The 20506-nt window shown below is 38.4% G+C and overlaps 1 protein-coding gene across 1 annotated transcript in view; it reads right to left on the reverse strand.

Moving 5' to 3' along the window:
* PCDH15 (protocadherin related 15) overlaps positions 1–20506 on the reverse strand; it is a 702056-nt gene that overhangs the window by 300429 nt on the left and 381121 nt on the right. The window contains exon 13 of the mRNA XM_038743373.1: positions 9233–9426. Within this exon, the coding sequence (XP_038599301.1) occupies positions 9233–9426 (194 nt within the window). The remainder of the gene's footprint in view (positions 1–9232; positions 9427–20506) is intronic.

Genomic DNA, 20506 nt, shown 5'->3' on the forward strand with positions numbered 1-20506 from the left:
GCTTGGCTCAGTGGAAAGAGCACGGGCTTTGGAGTCAGAGGTCATGGGTTCGGATCCCTGCTCTGCCACGTGTCTGCTGTGTGACCTTAGGCAAGTCACTTAACTTCTCTGAGCCTCAGTTCCCTCATCTGTAAAACGGGGATTAAGACTGTGAGCCCCACGTGGGACAACCTGATCACCTTGTATCCCCCTCCAGCGCTTAGAACAGTGCTTTGCCCATAGTAAATGCTTAACAAATGCCATTATTATTATTATTATTATTATATGATTGATTAGTCTTTACTAAAGAGAATTTCTGTTACCATAGAAGTCTATTGCACAAGAAAAGCAGGATTCTCTATTAAACCAGCAGAGGGAGCAACTGTTAAATTTATTTTAAAGATTCGTTTTTTCCTTTACTGACACAATAATTGGAGATATTGCTTATTAAAAGGGCCAGAATACTAAAGCACACTATGGATATCATTTTTTCGTAAATTTATGTAAACAAAATATATGAATTAGAAAAGAAAAATAATCACAAGTCATATGTTTCTTATTCTAGTTATAATCAATCGTATTTATTGAGCGCTTACTGTGTGCAGAGCACTGTACTAAGCGCTTGGGAAGTACAAGTTGGCAACATATAGAGAGGGTCCCTACCCAACAGTGGGCTCACAGTCTAAAAGGGGGAGACAAAGAACCTGTTTATAGTCCCAAATCTCCCATGTCTGAGCTGAAGATCATAATGAAGTCATATCTCTTTGAAAAATATATTGATGCAATGGTATGAGTTACAAATGTATAGATAAAATGCAAAATCCAGATTTTAGGCTTTCAAATTAGGATTGTTAAAATGCTTCTTTCTTTGGAAAAACACTTTCATATCTTTTATGCTGTAAACACTAAGTTGAACATAAATGGAGGAAAACAGTCATTTTAGTATTTTTTCTCATAAATTTAAATCGTGATCTTAAAACCGAAATATTTACCCTACAGCCTATGCGGAACTAAAAATTCAGTGGTGGAAGACTGAAAGTTAGAAGATGACCAATAGTAAAAAGCAATTGGTTCTAATATATTTAAGACATCCACAAGTCTCACCTTGTCTAGGCAATTATGGACATTTTGCTGATGTCTCTATTGGCCTAAGGTAGAAAGAACCCACTAAGAACTGCACTTAGGCAGTGAGACGTGGCAAGCAGAACTTCAGAGCTGTGGCAGTGACAGTTACAGTTGCTACTCCTGAAAAACTAGAAGAAAAACAATTCTCTTCCTCAGCAAGGTGCATTGAAAACATTGTCACAGCTATAGCCCATTGCCAATCAATCAATCAATATAATTTTTGAGTGATTTCTGCGTGTAGAAAACTGTACCAAACACTTGGGAGAATACAACACAAAAGAGCTGGTAGGCATGTTCTGTGCTTATCAGGTGTTGTAACTTAGAATTTCCAGCTTTACTATCAATCAATCAATCAATCGTATTTATTGAGCACTTACTATGTGCAGAGCACTGTACTAAGCGCTTGGGAAGTACAAATTGGCAACACATAGAGACAGTCCCTACCCACTAAAATTCCTTTCACTGTCAGGATGGCTGTGATTGCTACCCAGAAACTCCTGTTGACTAAGGAAGGATTTTGAAATTTCCAAAGTTTATTTGGGGACGGAATTCCTGCGTGTAGACGTTTATTTTAATTAGAATAAAATACATTTTCAATCAATGCACAAGTGATATACTCATAATCCATGCATCTTTGTATAGCACGACCTTTGACCTGAATGTTTGTTTAATGGTTTTAAAAAGTACACTATTGACAAATTAATCTAAGTGGATCACAGCAAATCTATGTCGTTCTAAGCAGTTATAAAACAGAGAAATGACCTTTAAACCTGTAAATGACCTCTTACACTTTCATTCATTTCAAAGTTCTCTCCAAACACCAATAATTTATCATTATAATAGGATCACCTGAAAATGAGAAGTATAAATTCCACTTTATCAACTGGTCAAACCAAACATAGGCATGATATTTTAAAACACTTTCAGATGTTTTGAGGGAAACAGATTGAATTGTACATATTTTTAAGCTAGAAGTTTGCAATGGAGATATTAACTAGAAATGATCAAGTACCATATGAAATATAGCTTTGTATGCTTCAATCCTGAACACTCAGTCACTTTTTTTAAAAGCATACATAGTACAGAATCTGGAAAAATACCCACAAAAATCTGAAAATTCAAATGGGAAAAAGTTAAATGGCTACAACGGGATATGAGGTTCAATTGTTCTCTCTCAACTTTACAACATTTAAGTATGATAATGATTGTCTGAATTGCATAGTAGATGATTAGTAGGAACCAAAAAAATCAGACTTTAACCCCTAAATTCTTCTGAGATTATTACTCTATTTATTTTACTTGTACATATTTACTATTCTATTTATTTTGTCAATAATGTGCATCTAGATTTACTTCTATTTATTCCGATGACTTGACACCTGACCACATGTTTTGTTTTGTTGTCTGTCTCCCCCTTCTAGACTGTGAGCCCACTGTTTGGGTAGGGACCATCTCTGTATGTTGCCAACTTGTACTTCCCAAGCGCTTAGTACAGTGCTCTGCACACAGTAAGCACTCAATAAATACTATTGAACGAATGAATGAATGAGATATATAATGTACTAATATCCATCTCATGCATATCAAGGGTAGGAGTCACCAGAGCATTTGAAATAACTAGTAAAATAATTATAAAAATAATAATGGTATTTGTTAAGCACTTACTATACACCAAGCACTGTTCTAAGCTCTGGGGTAGAAACAGGGTAATCAGGTTGTTCCACATGGGGCTCAGACTTTTAATCCCCATTTTACAGATGAGGTAACTAAGGCACAGAGAAGTTAAGTGACTTGCCCAAGGTCACACAGCAGACAAGAACCTCCCTTTCCCTAGAAATTGGAGATCAAAGCATCAGAACCTAATAGATATGGAAAAGCCTATGAATATAGATAGCCTTTCCCCACTTCACCAAATCTCACATAGACAGTTACTACAAATGTTTTTTGAGTTAACACATGTCTGATGTTTTGTGAGCTTCTTTGTGCACACAGATGTTTCTGGCATTAAGCCAGACTATGTCACCCCATTAATTTCAATGCATTTATACCAACAGCAAGTACAAAGGAAAAATATGAACAAAGGTGAGTAGGTAAGCTGGTATTATGAAGCTTTGATCTTGAAACATGACGGAATACTACAAAATGAAAAGGGAAATTGTTCCAATCTGATGGCAGCTAGAGGGTACTAATGATATGAATTTGCTGTACATGACTTATTTATACTCCAAGGAATTTCACATGTCTATTTGAAATAACATAACTCATATTTCCCTTCCTCTGTTATAGTGGCCGGAGTGGAAGAGCGCTATCAATTCAAAGGATCTTTAGCAAATTATCTGACTGTGCATTTTTAACCATGTGGGAATGAAAACTGCTGCCTTTCTCTCCCAATACAGAGCAGAGATTCTGGGAATGAAGATGAAGAAGCTGATGATGGGGGGGGGATGATGATGATTGAGGTATTTATTAAGTGCTTAGTATGTGTCAAGCACTGTTCTAAGCACCTAAGTAGATAAAAGTTAAACAGGTCATATGCAGTCCCTGCCCGGGTGGGGTTCACAGTTTAGGAAGCCTGAAGCCAGAATTCTAGGGACAGGTGAGGAAATTATTGTGTAAGTGACAAAGAAACAAGATAGGAAATACAAGGGATAACTGAAGAGCACCTGAAATACTGGTAAAAGAAAATAAGCAGGAAGAAATTTTGGCCTGCACTACGGTGTTACTCATTACTGGAGCACAGGACAAGATGGATTTAGGTTGTTCAGGAGCAATAGGCCATGAAAACATGGAGGTGGTGTTTCACAGTATACTACCCTCTTAGGAGTCCTGCAAAATAAAAAAGGCCAAAGGTAGAGTGCATGGTTTAAGCAAAAATAGAAAAAAAATATGACTTATTTTACCCATCCAATCTAGAAGGAAAAGGAGATCTTCTTTGGAAAAGTAATTGTAGTGCCTTCAGATTAGAATTAGTGATGATGGGGTACTTTACACAGCTCCTTGAAGGAAAGGTTCATGTCTACCAAGTCTGTTGTATTCTACTCTCTCAATTGCTTGGTACAGTGTTCTTCACACAGTAAGTGCTCAATAAATGCAATGATTGATTGACTGATCGATGTAGCTGGTAGAAAAAAATTTCAGGAGGCCACAAATTTTAAATTTGTTCTTGCATTGTGATCATCTTTTCCAGCCAGAAAATAAAGGAATCAATTAGGGCAGGGAAAAAAAAAATCAGTGATTTAAAGATGAATGGAATCCTCAGTGGCAATAAGATGATTTAATATATGATCCTAAAAGGACAGGGGTGTTAAAGTCAATCTAATAAATGACTTTCAAGAAAGCACATTTTAACAAACTTAAGGCACTATTTGGAAGGAACCAACAACTAATAAACCAAAGAGCAGCAAAAGTGTGTATGAAAACTGAGTTCTCTTTTAAAAGGTACTTCTGCAGTAATAAATTCCACCAAGGGAAGAATGAAAATAATAAGCAACATTCCACAATACAAAATTCTGTTTTTCTACTATATCTATTTTGTTTTGTTTTTTCTACTATAGATACCATCATCTGATATAATAATTTTAATTTATCAAGAATAGCTAACAACTTTTTGTCCCATATATGTATATAATTTTTTTAGGTATAATGAAATTGCATTGGCTAAAAGCTTGGATCCCCAAAGAGATGTCTCATAGAGCTAATGACTACCAATTAGGCAACTTGTTGTTATAATAAGACACTAACTGTCCATAAAAGGTTGGCATAGGGTAAATGCTAATTTATTTACACACCCATCAGTTAAGTTGATATTGTGACTCTGACTTACAAATACAAGATAACTCAGCACTGTGTTTATTTCACCTCAGCCCTTAGAATCGTTTCCAAAAGCTCTTCCTGAGTCATAGCAATATCTACAGAGCACCTAATTTCTGACCCTCAAATAATTTTACAAGTCTAAAAAGTCTCACAAGGGGAAGCAGCATGGCCTAGTTGAAAGAACATAAGCTTAGGACCTTGGTCCTGATTTCAGTTTGGTCTTTTGCTGTGTGATCTTGGGTGAGTCACTTAATTAATCAAAGATATTTATTGAGCACTTACTGTGTGCAGAGCACCCTACTAAGTGCTTGGGATAGCACAATATAACAGAGTTTATAATAATATTAATAATAATAATAACAATGATGGTGTTTGTTAAGCACTTACTATGTGCCAAGCACTGTTTCAAGCACAGGGTAGATACAAGGTAATCAGGTTGTCCCACATGGGGCTCACAGTCTAAATTCCCATTTTACAGATGAGGTAAAGAGAAGAGAGACATGTCCCCTGCCCTCATTGAGCTTCCAATCTAGATAAATTAACTTCTCTTTGCCTCAGTTTCCTTATATAAAATGGGGATTCAATCCCATGCCATCTTTCTTAGACTGTGAGCCCCATATGGAACAGGGACTGTGTCCAACCTGATTACTGTGTCTCAACCCCAAGGAATACTATTAGTATGCTTGGCACAAAGTAAGTGCTTAATGAGAGCCATTTAAAAAAGTCTTATGGCATTGTGATACTCAGTATTCCTAAGTAAAAGTGGCATTGCTCATAGTCAAGGAGATGAAGAATCAGAGCAGTTCAGTTACTTGTGAAACAGAGTGACTGCCAAACCTGAAGGAATGTTTAAAAGTGACTTAAACTTTGCAAAATTTGAATAAAGAAATCTCTGGAAGTTGTCTGGGCATTAAGTTGGAATTGGACAACCTGGGGAGAGGAAGGATAAAAGATGCAGAAGACAGGACAATATCTCTCAATACAACCACATCACAGTTCAAAGGGGGATATCCTCTTTTTCTCTTCCAGGCTATTTTCATCACACTTTTCCACTCCTCCCAATCATTCTAGAAATCTTAACCCCACTCTCTGAAATGGCAGTTAACACTTACATTCCATATGGGCTGAATGATCATTAAACTGGAAGGCAAAACTACAACCCACCCAGTTTTGGAATAGACTGCAAGCTCCTCCTCTAAACTGTAAGATCCTTGTGAGCAGGTAACATGTCTAGACTGTGAGTTTGAGGTGGGCAGAGATTGTCACTGTTTACTGTTGTAGTTTTCCAAGCGTTTAGCACAGTGCTCTGCCACAGTAATTGCTTAATAAATATGATTGGCTGAATGAACGAATGTCTAACAAATCTGTTACAGCATCTGTTATGTTATCTCTCCCAAGTACTCAGTACAGAACTGTACACTCAGTAAACATTCAATAAAAACAATAGACTGATGTTCTTACTTTATCTTTTCAACTGGTCGGGGATTTGTCTCTGGTCCTGACAAGCCCTATTACAGTATCCCTCATCTTATAAAGTAAAAGGCATATGAAGTAAAATTTATCTGGAACTTGTCATATCTTCCAAAAGTTGTCGATTCCTCTTCAGTGGCTAAATTAAACATAAATTCCTCACCACTGGCTTTAAGGTGCTGAACAAGTATTCCCCTCCTACCTATCTACTCTCTTCTCCTTTCACACCCCAGATCACACACTTTGTTCCTCTAAACCAATGACTCACCGTGACTAAATAACTTTCTGAAATCAAATCTCCTCCCCCATATCATTTCTTGTCTCCCCAATCACTTCAGCACTTCCACGAGCTCTAGGAACCTGGGTATAAATCAATCAATCAATGATGTATTGAGTGCTTTCTATGTGCAGAGCATTGTGCTAAGCACTTGGGTAAGTCCTATACACTAGAGTTGATAGACATGATCCTTGCCCTCAAGGAGCTTACAGTCCGATCCCCATCCACCTCATATCACTTACTACACATTTATTACCTCTTCCTATTCACAATTTATTTTAATACTAATTATGGTATTTGTTAAGCACTTACTATGCGCTAAGCACTGTTCTAAGCACTGGGGTAGATTCAAGGTAATCAGATTGGACACAGTCCTTGTCCCAAATGAGGCTCACACTCTTAATCCCCATTTTACAGATGAGGTAACTGAAGCACAAAGAAGTTAAGTGACTTGTCCAAGGTCACACAACAGACAAGTGGTGGAGTCATGCCCCCCAAGCCCGTGCTCTGGCCACTAGGGCATGCTGCCTCACTAGTTTGTAAGCATCTTGAAGGGAGGAAACATACGTACTAATTTTATTGTACTTTCCCTAGTGCATAGTGTTCTGTAAATTTCAGGCACTCAATAACCACTACTGTTTTATTAGATTTTATTTGCATCATCTTCCTTATAAACCCACCTCCAACCTCCCACAGTAGGATAATACATCACAGCTCAAATAAAATTTGTTCCAGACTACCAGACTCTTTGCCAATTCTCTGGTGGATTAAGGCTCCTTTTATCTTGTAGACACTGCTTTAAGTAGTCATATTTGTTCCACAAGGAGAACTCTGTTCATCTGCTATCCCTCAGTGCAGCAGTGAAGTCATAAGGGATTTCACACCTAATTACAAATACCTCAATGAAAGCCTGCTGAATTATCCTGAAAATGAGTATCCCTAGGGAAATCTGCACCAATTACAAGGTTAATTGAATAGATCCCCTGGATGAACGAACAACTCTTTAAATTATTAGAATACTCTCTCTAAGCTGTAGAATTAGCATGCCAATAACCAGGATATTCTGCAACATTCAGGATAGTTTTATATTCCCTTTTACCTGGACGGCAGGCCACAAGGTAGCTGGCTGGGACCAAGAGAGTTGTTGGGGATTCCTTAGTTTCAGTTCATGTAGGGAATAGTTGGAGCAGATTCTATTGTAATAATAATAATAATGGAATTTATTAAGCGCTTACTGTGTGCAAAGCACTGTTCTAAGCACTGGCGAGGTTACAAAGTGATCAGGTTGTTCCACAGGGGGCTCACAGTCTTCATCCCTATTTTACAGATGGGGTAACTGAGGCTCAGAGAAGGGAATTGACTTGCCCAAGGTCACACAGCAGATATGTGGTGGAGTCAGAATTAGAACCTGTGACCTCTGACTCCCAAGCCCGGGCTGGGAGTCCACTGAGCCATGCTGCTTCTCTATTGTGTATATATATATGTGTGTGTGTGTGTATATATATATATATATATGTATCTCAACATATTGTAGACTATAAAATTATTTGTAATGCAATATCCAGGTCAGAGCAGTAGCCTAACCAGCCCAGAACATTCTCTCAAAGGACTATTGAAAGACCCAGTGTGATGACTTCCCATCCTGACATCCTTCCAAGATGTTCAAGCGCTTCGTACAGTGCTCTGCACAAAGTAAGCACTCAATAAATACGATTGAATGAATAAATGTTTCCCACTGTAGATACTGCCTTCTGGAATAACAAAAGTCCACAACATTCAATCAATCAATCAATCACTGATTTATTTATTGAACTCCAACAATGTTCAGGGCACTGTACTAATCGCTTGGGAGGGTACAATATAGACATGTTCCCTGCCCACGGTGAGCTCTTATTTATTGTAAACTCCCTGAGGGCTGGGATCATGGCTACCAATTCTATCATAATCTTCCAAGCACTTAATACAGTTCTCTAAAACAGTAGGAAATCAATAAATAATACTGCTTGATTATAAGTTAATTAAAGCCAGGGAGCCATGTGACTTGGGGAAGGCAGAGGAAAACTGTACAATGTGTGAAAAAAGGTGCTTCATTGATCCTGATGGGAAAGTGAAAAGAAGAAATACCAGGAGATTATCCTTAAAGGGTGAAAGATAGGGAGAAAATTCCTCCAGGGGAATTTTTATGTAGCATCTGAACTCTGAGACATTTCTGTGAATCCCCCTGACTGACACAACACTTCCTCTCCCTTTGAATTACCCTGCATTGTATTAAAAAATGAAAAATGAATGCCTTTTTTTTTGGCTTGCATTCCATCCAGATCAATAGTTGAATTCAATCCCATGGAGCTTAGTGCATGAAAGGGGTTAATTTTATTTTAAATTTTATGTAGTTTTATGATTGTTTTATTGCTCTTTTTACAGCATATTAGCCAGTAGAAAATACAGTCCTCTTTGATTTCCTGATCTAATTTAGACGGTTAGCAAAAATAGCACGCTGGTATTGTTAGATTTAATAACTAAGCTAAATATAAGCTAAAAAAATACTCTTTTTATTATAATATAAATTACCTTCTCTCTGCAAGAGGAGCATTGTCAGATGCTTTGATAGTGAGAGCATAGGACCGCCCTACTGTCAATTCAACTCCTGGAGCGATGCTGATAAGACCCGTGGTGTTATTGATGATGAAGTCTCCCTGATCCCCAGCCAGGATTTCGTATATGATCTGCCCGTTTGACCCTTCGTCTGCGTCTACTGCAGTGAGCTGGAATTGAAAATCACAACATAAATCCTCTTGGGACTCAACCTTTCACCATATTGAAATTTTCATTTCAACAAAGGATCTGGCTTTGAAGGAAAAAAAGAATCAGAGAGCAGAGGAAACTTTTCTCACGTTGCGTATCTTGAATGATGGTGGTCTCTTGAATTATGAGGCTACATACGCATGACCATAACTTTCAGAAATTTCAAATTTTTTGAACAGAAAAAAGTAAATGTCTTTTACCTGGGCACTTATTTTCACTTTAACATAAAAAAGGACAAAAGAAGGAAATTCAACATTCTGAAATATATTTATTGTCTCATGTGGGACAAACTGATTGTTTTATATCTACCCTAGTGTTTAGCACAGTGTTTGGCACATATCACTTAATTAAATATTATTATTACCATAAACTTTTAACGCTTTTTGATTATGACTGTGGTTTAAAAAAGTCTTACCTACACATTTTCAATTACTTTTTTTAAGTTCATCAGTATGTAAGGAATTATTTCAATACATTTTATACTTTAGTTTCAATTATAACCCCAAGCATGAAAAGGATAAATTTCAGCAGGTGCTAATAAACACAATAACTTAGGTGCCTGTTGAACTGCTCAGAGAAAGAAACAAGTGAGACTGGCATTAGTTGAAACTGAGCTCCAGAAGAAGAGAATGAATGTTAAGGGTTGGACAGATGTGGTTTTTAAAAGGGAAATGGTGAATGAAACAATTCTCAGACACACAAGACAAGGACAGTCCTGAAGGTAGAAGAGGTTGACTGATGAGCTTACAGAGAGCTAATCACTCCAAGCAAGTTTATTCACTTTCGTAAATGGCTAAAATGAGAAAATTAATGCATTAAGGGTGAAAAGGAAACATAACCTATTTTGATTTAAATAAAGTAGTTAATGAATGCGCAACTAGGAAATAATTTTAAAATGACTACAAACTGAATCATATTGCCATGGATTTGGCTGGTGGAATTTAATGATACATTATGTTACAAGTTGAGGAAAAGTCTAGGAAGGTGCTGCAGGGATAAGTAATATGTCTGGTGCTATTTAACATTTTCCTTAATAACACTGATGGGGAAGAGAAAAATAATTCCCTAAAACACGAAACACACTAAAGTGGGAAACAAGCTGAAATCCAGGGAAGATGGAAACACAAGGCAAAGGATCAAAGGAGTATAGAAAAAATAGGACAAACTAAATTCAAACCACAAAAATATAAGGTAATCTATCAAGATAAAAATATTCCTATGACATGGAAATTACTTAGTACAGTGCTCTGCCCACAGTAAGCGCTCAATAAATATGATTGAATGAATGAAAGCAAGACGATTCAGACATTTCTACCTTCCCTGTACTTCTTTGTTGCATGGCATTTTTCAGAATTCACTGATGATGAATGTTCATGAGGCTTGTGGTAATGAAACACACAACCCAACCCAATCTAAAATGAGGGCTCCTTAGTAAACATTTTATAACAACAACAACAACAATAATAATAATAATAATAATGACATTTGTTAAGCACCTACTATGTGCAAAGCACTGTTCTAAGCGCTGGGGAGGATACAAGGTGATCAGGTCATCCCAAGTGGGGTTCACAGTCTTAATCCCCATTTTACAGATGAGGGAACTGAGGCACAGAGAAGTTAAGTGACTTGCCCAAACTCACCCAGCTGACAATTGGCAGAGCTGGGATTTGAACCCATGACCTCTGACTCCAAAGCCCATGCTCTTCCACTGAGCCATGCTGCTTCTCTTGCAGACATAACTTTTACAGGATTTTTCTGAGTTTGGCCCAAATTAATAGCTTTTTTTTCATTCCCTTTGGTTTTCATTAATTCATTTGATAATATTTATTGAGGGCTTACTGTGTGAACAGCACAGTACTAAGTGCTTGGGAAAATACAATATAACAGTAAACAAACTTATTCCCTGCCCACAACAAGGTTACAGTCCAGAGGAGGAGACAGACATTAATAGAAATAAATTACATAAATTACAGATATGTACATAAGTGTTGTGGGGTTGGGAGGGGGGAGTTTTGGTGGTAGGGGCCCAGACTATGGGTAGGAGGATGTCAAAGATTCATTCAGTTTTATATCAAAACACTTGTGATGTAGAATACAGTAGTACTAATAGCACTAGGGGCTAATGATTTTAGTAATTAATGAACATTATGACAGCAGAATATGTTGCCAAAATAGTGGTGTGAATTTGAGCCTGACTGAATTTGATGAACCCTGGATGAATGAAGGAAACTGGGTTTGCATATAATACAGAAATTACTTTCCTAATTAACCAACAAATCCTCTTCACCAAACGAACGAGCGCTATGAAACCACGCGTCTGTCAGACTGAGGTAGGCTGGGGAAAACTATTTAAACCAGACTCTCTGCAGGAAAGAATCAACTTTCTAGCTGCTTCTTGGTGTTTCTGTCAGCCTACCATTCATCATGTCAGGAAGGTAAGGGCAGGGAAAGGAGATGGAAGGTGAAGCAGCGATGAATGTGACAAAGCAAATAGACTGGAGACAGAGACATGAAAAGAAGTAGTGGAAGAGGATAGTGACACCACTGCCCCACAGACTGAGACCGGGAGACCCAAATGATGTGGGGCACAGAAAAGAAAAGAAGATGCTTAATAAAAGAAACAACCCACAGCACATATGATTAACCAACAACTAATAATGCATGTAGAAAAATGGGTTTTATTTCATCGGGAAATGTAATTTAATTTTAAGCATTTTAACTGCCCAAATAATCTGAAATGAAATCTTATTCGGGCTTTACCACAGCTAGGTGCATACCGAATGACCCTTGAAATTGTAAAAATGGATCGCCTTAATAAAATCCAAGTTGTTCTAATGGAAAACGTGAAAAAAAAACCCACCAGCAAATCTGTATTTGTAAGCACAGTAATAGACAAATTATTATTTCATCTATGATAATATCTTATTAAACTAAAGAGATAATCTAACAGTAGAATACCCACTGCCGTGTCAAATATAGACCAACATAATTTGATTATGTTTTATATTTATCAATTTGATATTCAATTAGATTACATTAACAACAAATTAAAAGATGTTTCAATCATTTTCTCATATCCATTAACAAGAACTTCATAACATACACGCATCACAGAATATCTGCTGATAAATCACTGATGTACTACTTTGCAAATGTATTATTCAAATATTAAAACAGAAATATGGAATATATACCATTGGATGTGAAAATACTGAGAACTCCAGATGGTTATAGGACAACATAAAATAAAAAAACCAAAGATCATACACCCATTATCCAATACATGGAGTAATTTAAATTATTTCAACTTGCAATGTAATTTCTCATGCGGCATAGTTTACCCTCTTAAATAGTAAATTCCTTGAGGACAGAGGTTGTGTTTTTTATTGCTGTAGAATTCCCAGTGCTCTGTAAACAGGAATTAGGAATTTAGAGCCTAGCCTAGAGGACAGGGCATGGGACTGAGAGTCAGAAATTCCTGGCTTCTTGTCCCGATTCTGCCGCTTGTCTGCTATGTGACCTTGGGCAAGTCATTTAACTTCTCTGTGCCTCAGTTACCTCATCTGTAAAATGGGGATTAAGACTGTGAGCCCCATGTGGGACAGGGACTGCAGCCAATTTGATTACTCTGTTTCTACCCCAGTGCTTAGAACAGTGTCTGGCAGAGAATAATAATAATCGTATAATAATAATGATGGTATTTGTTAAGTGCTTACTATGTGCAAAGCACTGTTCTAAGTGCTGGGGGGATACAAGGTGATCAGGTTGTCCCATGTGGGGCTCACAGTCTTAATCCCCATTTTACAGATGAGGGAACTGAGGCCTAGAGAAGTTAAGTGACTTGCCCAAAGTCACACAGCTGACAATTTGCAGAGCCGGGATTTGAACCCATGACCTCTTACTCCAAAGCCCGGGCTCTTTCCATGGACCCACGCTGCTTCTCTGCTTAACACATATTATTATCATTATTAATAACAATTATTATGAGGAAAACTCAGGAGATGAACTGGTTTCAGGATAGACTGGCACGTTTTGTGCTACAGCATGTTAATTAGGTGAAATCCTTCAAAATGATGTGATAAAGGAGAAGTTTATAGTGACTTCTGATTGGCTGTCTTTATCTTTTAAATTATGACCAGAGGATGGTGCGAAGAAGAGGGAAGTGAGACTCTCTGGGAAGATCGGGAGGAAGTTTCTAGACTGTGAGCTCATTGTTGGGTAGGGACCATCTCTATACGTTGCCGATTTGTACTTCCCAAGCACTTAGAACAGTGCTTGGCACACAGTAAGAGCTCAATAAATGCGATTGAATGAATGAAAGTGACCCAGGCAGTGCCATATTGGATTATGATGCAACATTTTCTACAAAGGATTGATAGAGTGGTTAGGATGCCCAGACAAATTAGTCATCCAACCAAATGCCTTTTAGGCAAACTGACCCCTTGTCATGGACCCACTGAATTAAAGGGGAAGGGTCTTCACAGGGGAGGAGATGAGGAAGCTGGCTCCATGCCCAGATAGGTGAAGATGTGGATGGGCTAGATTCATGGGGCTTTAGGAAATAAAAAGCTGAAATATAACAAGAAAGTGCTGCTAATGTTTTGCCTCATGAATTGAGAGTGTCATTTTGGGGGTAAGAGTAAAGAGGCTTAGTGGAAAGAGCCCAGGCTTGGGAGTCAGAGGTCGTGGGCTCTAACCCCAGCTCTGCCACTTGTCTGCTGGGTGACCTTGGACAAGCCACTTAACTTCTCTGGGCCCCAGTGACCTCATCTGTAAAATGGGGATTGAGACTGTGAGCCCCACTTGGGACAACGTGATGACCTTGTATCTACTCCAGCATTTAGAACAGTGCTTGGCACACAGTAAGCGCTTAAAAAATACCATTATTATTATTAAAGGTGACCTTCCTGCATATTGAGCCATTAGTCTTTAATTGTTCTGCAACTGAGCTGCATCATGGTATATCCTTCACCAAGATACATAGCAGAGTTAAAGGTTTTCCTGTATAGATACTGCACAATATCACTGAGGTGCTCAACAGACCCTAGAGAGACAACTACATAAAGATATACAATATCTGCAGAAAGTACTCATTCATTCAATCATATTTATTGAGCACTTCTGGTGTGCAGAGCACTATACTGAGAGCTTAGAAAGTACAATTCAGCAACAGAGACAACCCTACCCAACAATGGGCTCACAGTTTAGAATGGGGGTGACAGACAACAAAACAAAACAAGTAGACAGGCATCTATAGCATCAATATAAATAGAATTATAGATATATACACATCATCAATAAAATCAATGGAATAATAAATATGTACATATATACATAAGTGTTGTGGGGTGGCAAGGGATGTAGTATATGAATTACATCTAGAAACCATTTCATTTGTTTGCCTTTATCCTTTCAATCTGAAATTAGCAGTGAATCACAGACTATATGTTACTGCCCTATAGAAGGACATAGTATGCTGGCCTCCTTTCATGACAATGCTACCCTACTGAACTAATTTAGACGGCTACTCGAAATAAAAAAAAAAAAACTTCGAACTTTATTATTGAATTATCCACTCAAAATTGATAACAAATGAGTCTTTGCCTTTATAAGGATATAGAAGCATCACAAACCAATTGTCAGAGGAAACTAGAAATATTGCAGGGGTCCTCTGGATTATGGGTAGAGTCCGTAGAAGGTCTGTAGCATTAAAATAAAAGGCCACAAAGAAAACGCCTTTTTGGACTTCTTTCTAATTCCACTCCTGAAGGTATTTCACTGAATAATTTGGTATAAAGCCACTCTCATAACATTTCTTTATTTATTATTCAGGAACGTTCAGAGAAAATTAAGTTTCCTGAGTAGTCAATAAATAAATGTTAGGAGGAAACTAATCTGCCTTTTAACAAAAACCAATTTTGTACCATGGTTTGGCCCATCATGGCTCATAGTAGTTACATTTAAAATTATATATCGAATAACCTACCTAGTTCACAGTTTTAAATAATTGGAGTGGCCCCTAATATTTCTAACATATCATTTGAAATCATCCATGCTCTAACCTGCCATTTCATGCTCCCACTGCATTGTGCTTTGCTCATTAGGATCCAGGCTCAGTTCCTCACATTTTATGCTGATTTCCTTGTCCTTAATCAACGGCTTTTAAGGGTTTTCGCTTAAAAACCCTTGTAAAGGAACAAACTGTGATGAAGCCAAAGAAAGTGATTTCGTTGGATAACAAAGTGAAATGGTCAGATTATCTAGAATGTGAAGAACGTGGCACAATAATAATGGTATTTGTTCAGCCAGGTGCTATACTAAGCGCTGGGGCAGATAGATAGGCTCACCATCTTAATCCCCAGTTTACATATGGGGTAACTGAAGCCCAGAGAAGTGAAGTAACCTGCCCAAGGTCATTCAGCAGACATGTGTCAGAGTCAGAATTAGAACCCAGGTCCTTCTGACTCCCAGACAAAGGGTCTATCCGACAAAGGGTCTATCCATTAGGCCACTCTGTTTCTCCTGTGAAATGATATTTTGGACTTCAGTTGACTGTGAAATGGAGAATAGGATAGTGTATACAGCATGGGAGTAAGAAGGACCTGTGTTCTAATCCCGTTTGTGCCATTTGTCTGCCATGTGACCTTGGCCAAGTCACTTAACTTCTCTGGGCCTCAGATATCTCATCTGTAAAATGGAGATTAAGAGTGTGAGTCCCATGTGGGACAGGGATTGTGTTCAACCTGATTAATTTGCATCAATCCCAGTGTTTAGAATAGAACTTGACACACAGTAAGCACTTAACAGTACAATTATTATTGTTACTTATTGTTAACAGATATCAGGTGTGGGTGAATCTACAGAATCAAACTCACCATACTATAACCTTTGGGTCATACAAACCATGACTTTATCAATTGTGGGGACATTCAGGAATATAATCTCAGTGACTGGAGAGGAGGAAAGTGTCTGTGCATGGTTGTATTACTATTTATCATTCTTCAAACTAATCAAGAGCACGAGCTTGAGATTTCTTTGCTGTTCAATCAAAAAACAAGTGAGCTAAAAAGTTTAGGAGTCCTTCATCCTTGGGTAGGTGTTAGTGAGTCCAAAATGCCAGTTATCTTACTCCATCTGACCAGAATATCTGTTAAGACGTGCCAAAATATCTAATCAGGTAACGTGACCATAACGTGGGGTATTGCTCAGGGAATGCATTTTCAAGAAGGTAACAGTGTCAGAGAACATGGTACCTATGTACATATTGGTCTGTTTATATCAATGTCTGTCTCCCTCTCTAGACTGTAAAATGTTTGTGAGGAGGGAACATGTGTATCAACTCTGTTGCATTGTACACCCCCAAGTGCTTATAGTACAGTGCTCGGCACACAGTAAGCATTCAAAAAATGCGACTGATTGATTGCCTGGGAGTAGATTCATAGTTCGGCAGAACAGCATGGTGAAGGAGTTCCATGCAGGTAGGAAAGACTAAGTAATCGACTGCTGGGGGTGGGAGGGGCGCATCTTGAGCAGAGTACAATTACAATAACCAAAGAACAAATTTGTGGGGAATGTTAAACCAACTTTTTAGAGCTAATTCTATTAAAATCTAGAACATGTTTTTCTAATCAGTCACTACATATACACTTATGCAGGTGAAATTCCTTGGAACACTGCGAAGTCCAGAATGGTTACTAAGAACTTTGTTATAGTAGTAAAAATAGGTTTCCTCAACTTTTCCCCCTCTTTAGCAAGGTCAAAAAAAGGGTAAATAAAAATCATGAAAATTGTTAGGGAAGAAGCATTTAATTATATAATTTGGATCGCTCCAGGTTACACTGTGACAATGTGAATTGAAGTTGAGGGAATGCACAAAGGCATAAATGAATAAGGTTACTTAAATACGAAAAAGAAGGTAATTTGAAACACTAGATCCCCTGAATAAAAATTCTTTGGAGAAAAATTCTTAAAAGTTTGTCTTGTCTTATACAGGCTTTGGACTCGGAGGTCGTGGGTTCAAATCCCTGCTCCGCCAATTGTCAGCTGTGTGACTTTGGGCAAGTCACTTAACTTCTCTGTGCCTCAGTTCCCCCATCTGGAAAATGGGGATGAAGATTGTGAGCCCCCAGTGGTACGACTTGATCACCTTGTAACCTCCCCAGAGCTTAGAACAGTGCTTTGCACATAGTAAGCGCTTAATAAATGCCATTATTATTATTATTGTACTGTCATAATAATACAGTACATTACATTACAGTACATTATTGTACTGTCTTCTGTCATGTCGTCTCCGACCCAAAGTGACACCATGGACACATCTCTCCCAGAACACCCTGCCTCCATCTGCAATTGTTCTGGTAGTGGATCCATAGAGTTTTCTTAGTTAAAATGTGGAAGTGATTAACCATTGTCTCCTTGACCTTAAGTCTCCACCCTCAAATCTCTCCCAAGCTGCTGCTACCCAGCACAGGGGAGTTTTGACTTGTAGCAGATTGCCTCCCACTCACTAGCCACTAACCAAGCTAGGTTTGGAATGGGTAGGCCTCTGCTTGACTCTCCCTCCTGTAGTCGAGACTGATAGAGCACTGGAAATTGTCCAGGTGTGACTCTGAAAGGAGTAAAAGCTGGTACGGAAGAAAAAAAAATCTTTTAAAACATTTGATATTGAAAAGCCTAATCAATCAATCAATCAATCATATTTATTGAGCGCTTACTGTGTGCAGAGCACTGGACTAAGCACTTGGGAAGTACAAGTTGGCAACATATAGAGACAGTCCCTACCCAACAGTGGGCTCACAGTCTAAAAGGGGGAGACAGAGAACAAAACCAAACATACTAACAAAATAAAATAAATAGAATAGATATGTACAAGTAAAATAAATATATAGAGTAATAAATATGTACAAACATATATACATATATATAGGTGCTGTGGGGAAGGGAAGGAGGTAAGATGGGGGGATGGAGGGGGGACGAGGGGGAGAGGAAGGAAGGGGCTTAGTCTGGGAAGGCCTCCTGGAGGAGGTGAGCTCTCAGTAGGGCCTTGAAAGGAGGAAGAGCGCTAGCTTGGCGGATGGGGAGAGGGAGGGCATTCCACGTCAGGGGGAGGACGTGGGCCGGGGGTTGATGGCGGGACAGGCGAGAAGGAGGCACGGTGAGGAGATTAGCGGCAGAGGAGCAGAGGGCACGGGCTGGGCTGGAGAAGGAGAGAAGGGAGGTGAGGTAGGAGGGGGTGAGGTGATGGACAGCCTTGAAGCCCAGGGTGAGGAGTTTCTGCCTGATGCGCAGATTGATTGGTAGCCACTGGAGATTTTTGAGGAGGGGAGTAACATGCCCAGAGCATTTCTGGACAAAGACAATCCGGGCAGCAGCATGAAGTCTGGATTGAAGTGGGGAGAGACACGAGGATGGGAGATCAGAGAGAAGGCTGATGCAGTAGTACAGATGGCATAGGGTGAGAGCTTGAATGAGCAGGGTAGCGGTATGGATGGAGAGGAAAGGGCGGATCTTGGCAATGTTGCGGAGCTGAGACTGGCAGGTTTTGGTGATGGCTTGGATGTGAGGGGTGAATGAGAGAGCGGAGTCGAGCCTAACTACATATGCCCAGGACCTGATAGGATCTTGTAGTTAATTTTTCACAGTAATTTTGTCTTCAAAATAGAAAGTAAAAGCATTCCAAAATCAACTATTGCTTAAACCTGGTGAGGACCATTCATTTTTTACTTGAAGTTAATCAATCATCAGTCATATTACTGATTGCTTATTATGTGCAGAGCACTATACTAAATACTTAGGTTTATAAATCATACTACTACTCCATGGCATGAATAAAAAAAACAAAAACAAAAAAGCCCGTTTCTCTGAGATCCACACTTTTATGAACTAGCATTCAGTCAAGTTCATTTAAATTTACAAAAGATGTACATGATTAAGCCCTTTTCGTATAAGCATTATTTATAAACTGCTTAGGACTCTAAAAATATCCCAGATGTAGTGTGAGTTTGACAGATTACACTCAATTTGTATTTTAATTTATTTTACTTTTAAAATTTAATCCTTCCAATGCATTTTAAGCAAGCGAAGAAAATGAACACAGCTTACTAATTTTGAGTAAAATGTACTCATTGACAGATGAACCTCAGAACTTCCACTGCTTGTTCAGAAACCACACATCAGATTTTTGGATGGAACATTCATCCTGTCAATTTCTAGATCTGGGATGGAGTGACCCCTTCATATTTGTCTGAAGATGTTACCCATACTTGACATAAAACACACTTTATAAATGAATAAGATGTTCTAAGAGAGCCTATGATTGAAATTTAAACCATGAAATAGCTGGGGTTAAACAAATACGGAAATGGACATGGATGCAAAAAGCTCAGAAATTTTTTTTCCTCTCAAAATGAAATAAAAATGTATCATTGAATTAATTTAATCCTAAAATAATTCTGGAACTCATCTTAGGATGGAAAAAGGAAATGAAGCTGTTCAAAATGAAGCTGTTGATGAAGCTGTTGATGAAGTTCAATCAATGCAATTTAGTGCCTGGAAATGTACATAAAACATACATTTACATAGTTTATGTACATATATTCACTCCCTTGACAACACCATGGCTTAAACTACCACACTAAAGCAGACAATTTACAAATATTCCTCGACAGCCTCAACTTCTCTCCCTCTCTGCAAGGACCTCAAACTAAATATGGTCACATCTGAATTTCTAATCTTCCCTGCCAAATTCGTTCTTTTTCCTAACTTTCCCACCGCTGTTTAAAACACCACCACCTTCCCCATCTCTCAAGGCCACAATCTTGGAATTATCCTTTATTCCTCCCTCCAATTCAAGCCACATATTCAGTAAATCACGAAATATGGCTGGTTCTTTCTTCACAACATCTCCAGACTCTGTGTCAACCTTTCCAACTGAAGTGTCATGATGCTAGGCCAGCTAGCTGCCATAATCTGGCTGCCTCTTGCATCAGCTCTTCCCTGATCTCCTTGCCTATAATAATAATAACAATAATAATAATAATA

This window comes from Tachyglossus aculeatus, chromosome 3 (assembly GCF_015852505.1).
Source record: "Tachyglossus aculeatus isolate mTacAcu1 chromosome 3, mTacAcu1.pri, whole genome shotgun sequence".
NCBI lineage: Eukaryota > Metazoa > Chordata > Mammalia > Monotremata > Tachyglossidae > Tachyglossus > Tachyglossus aculeatus.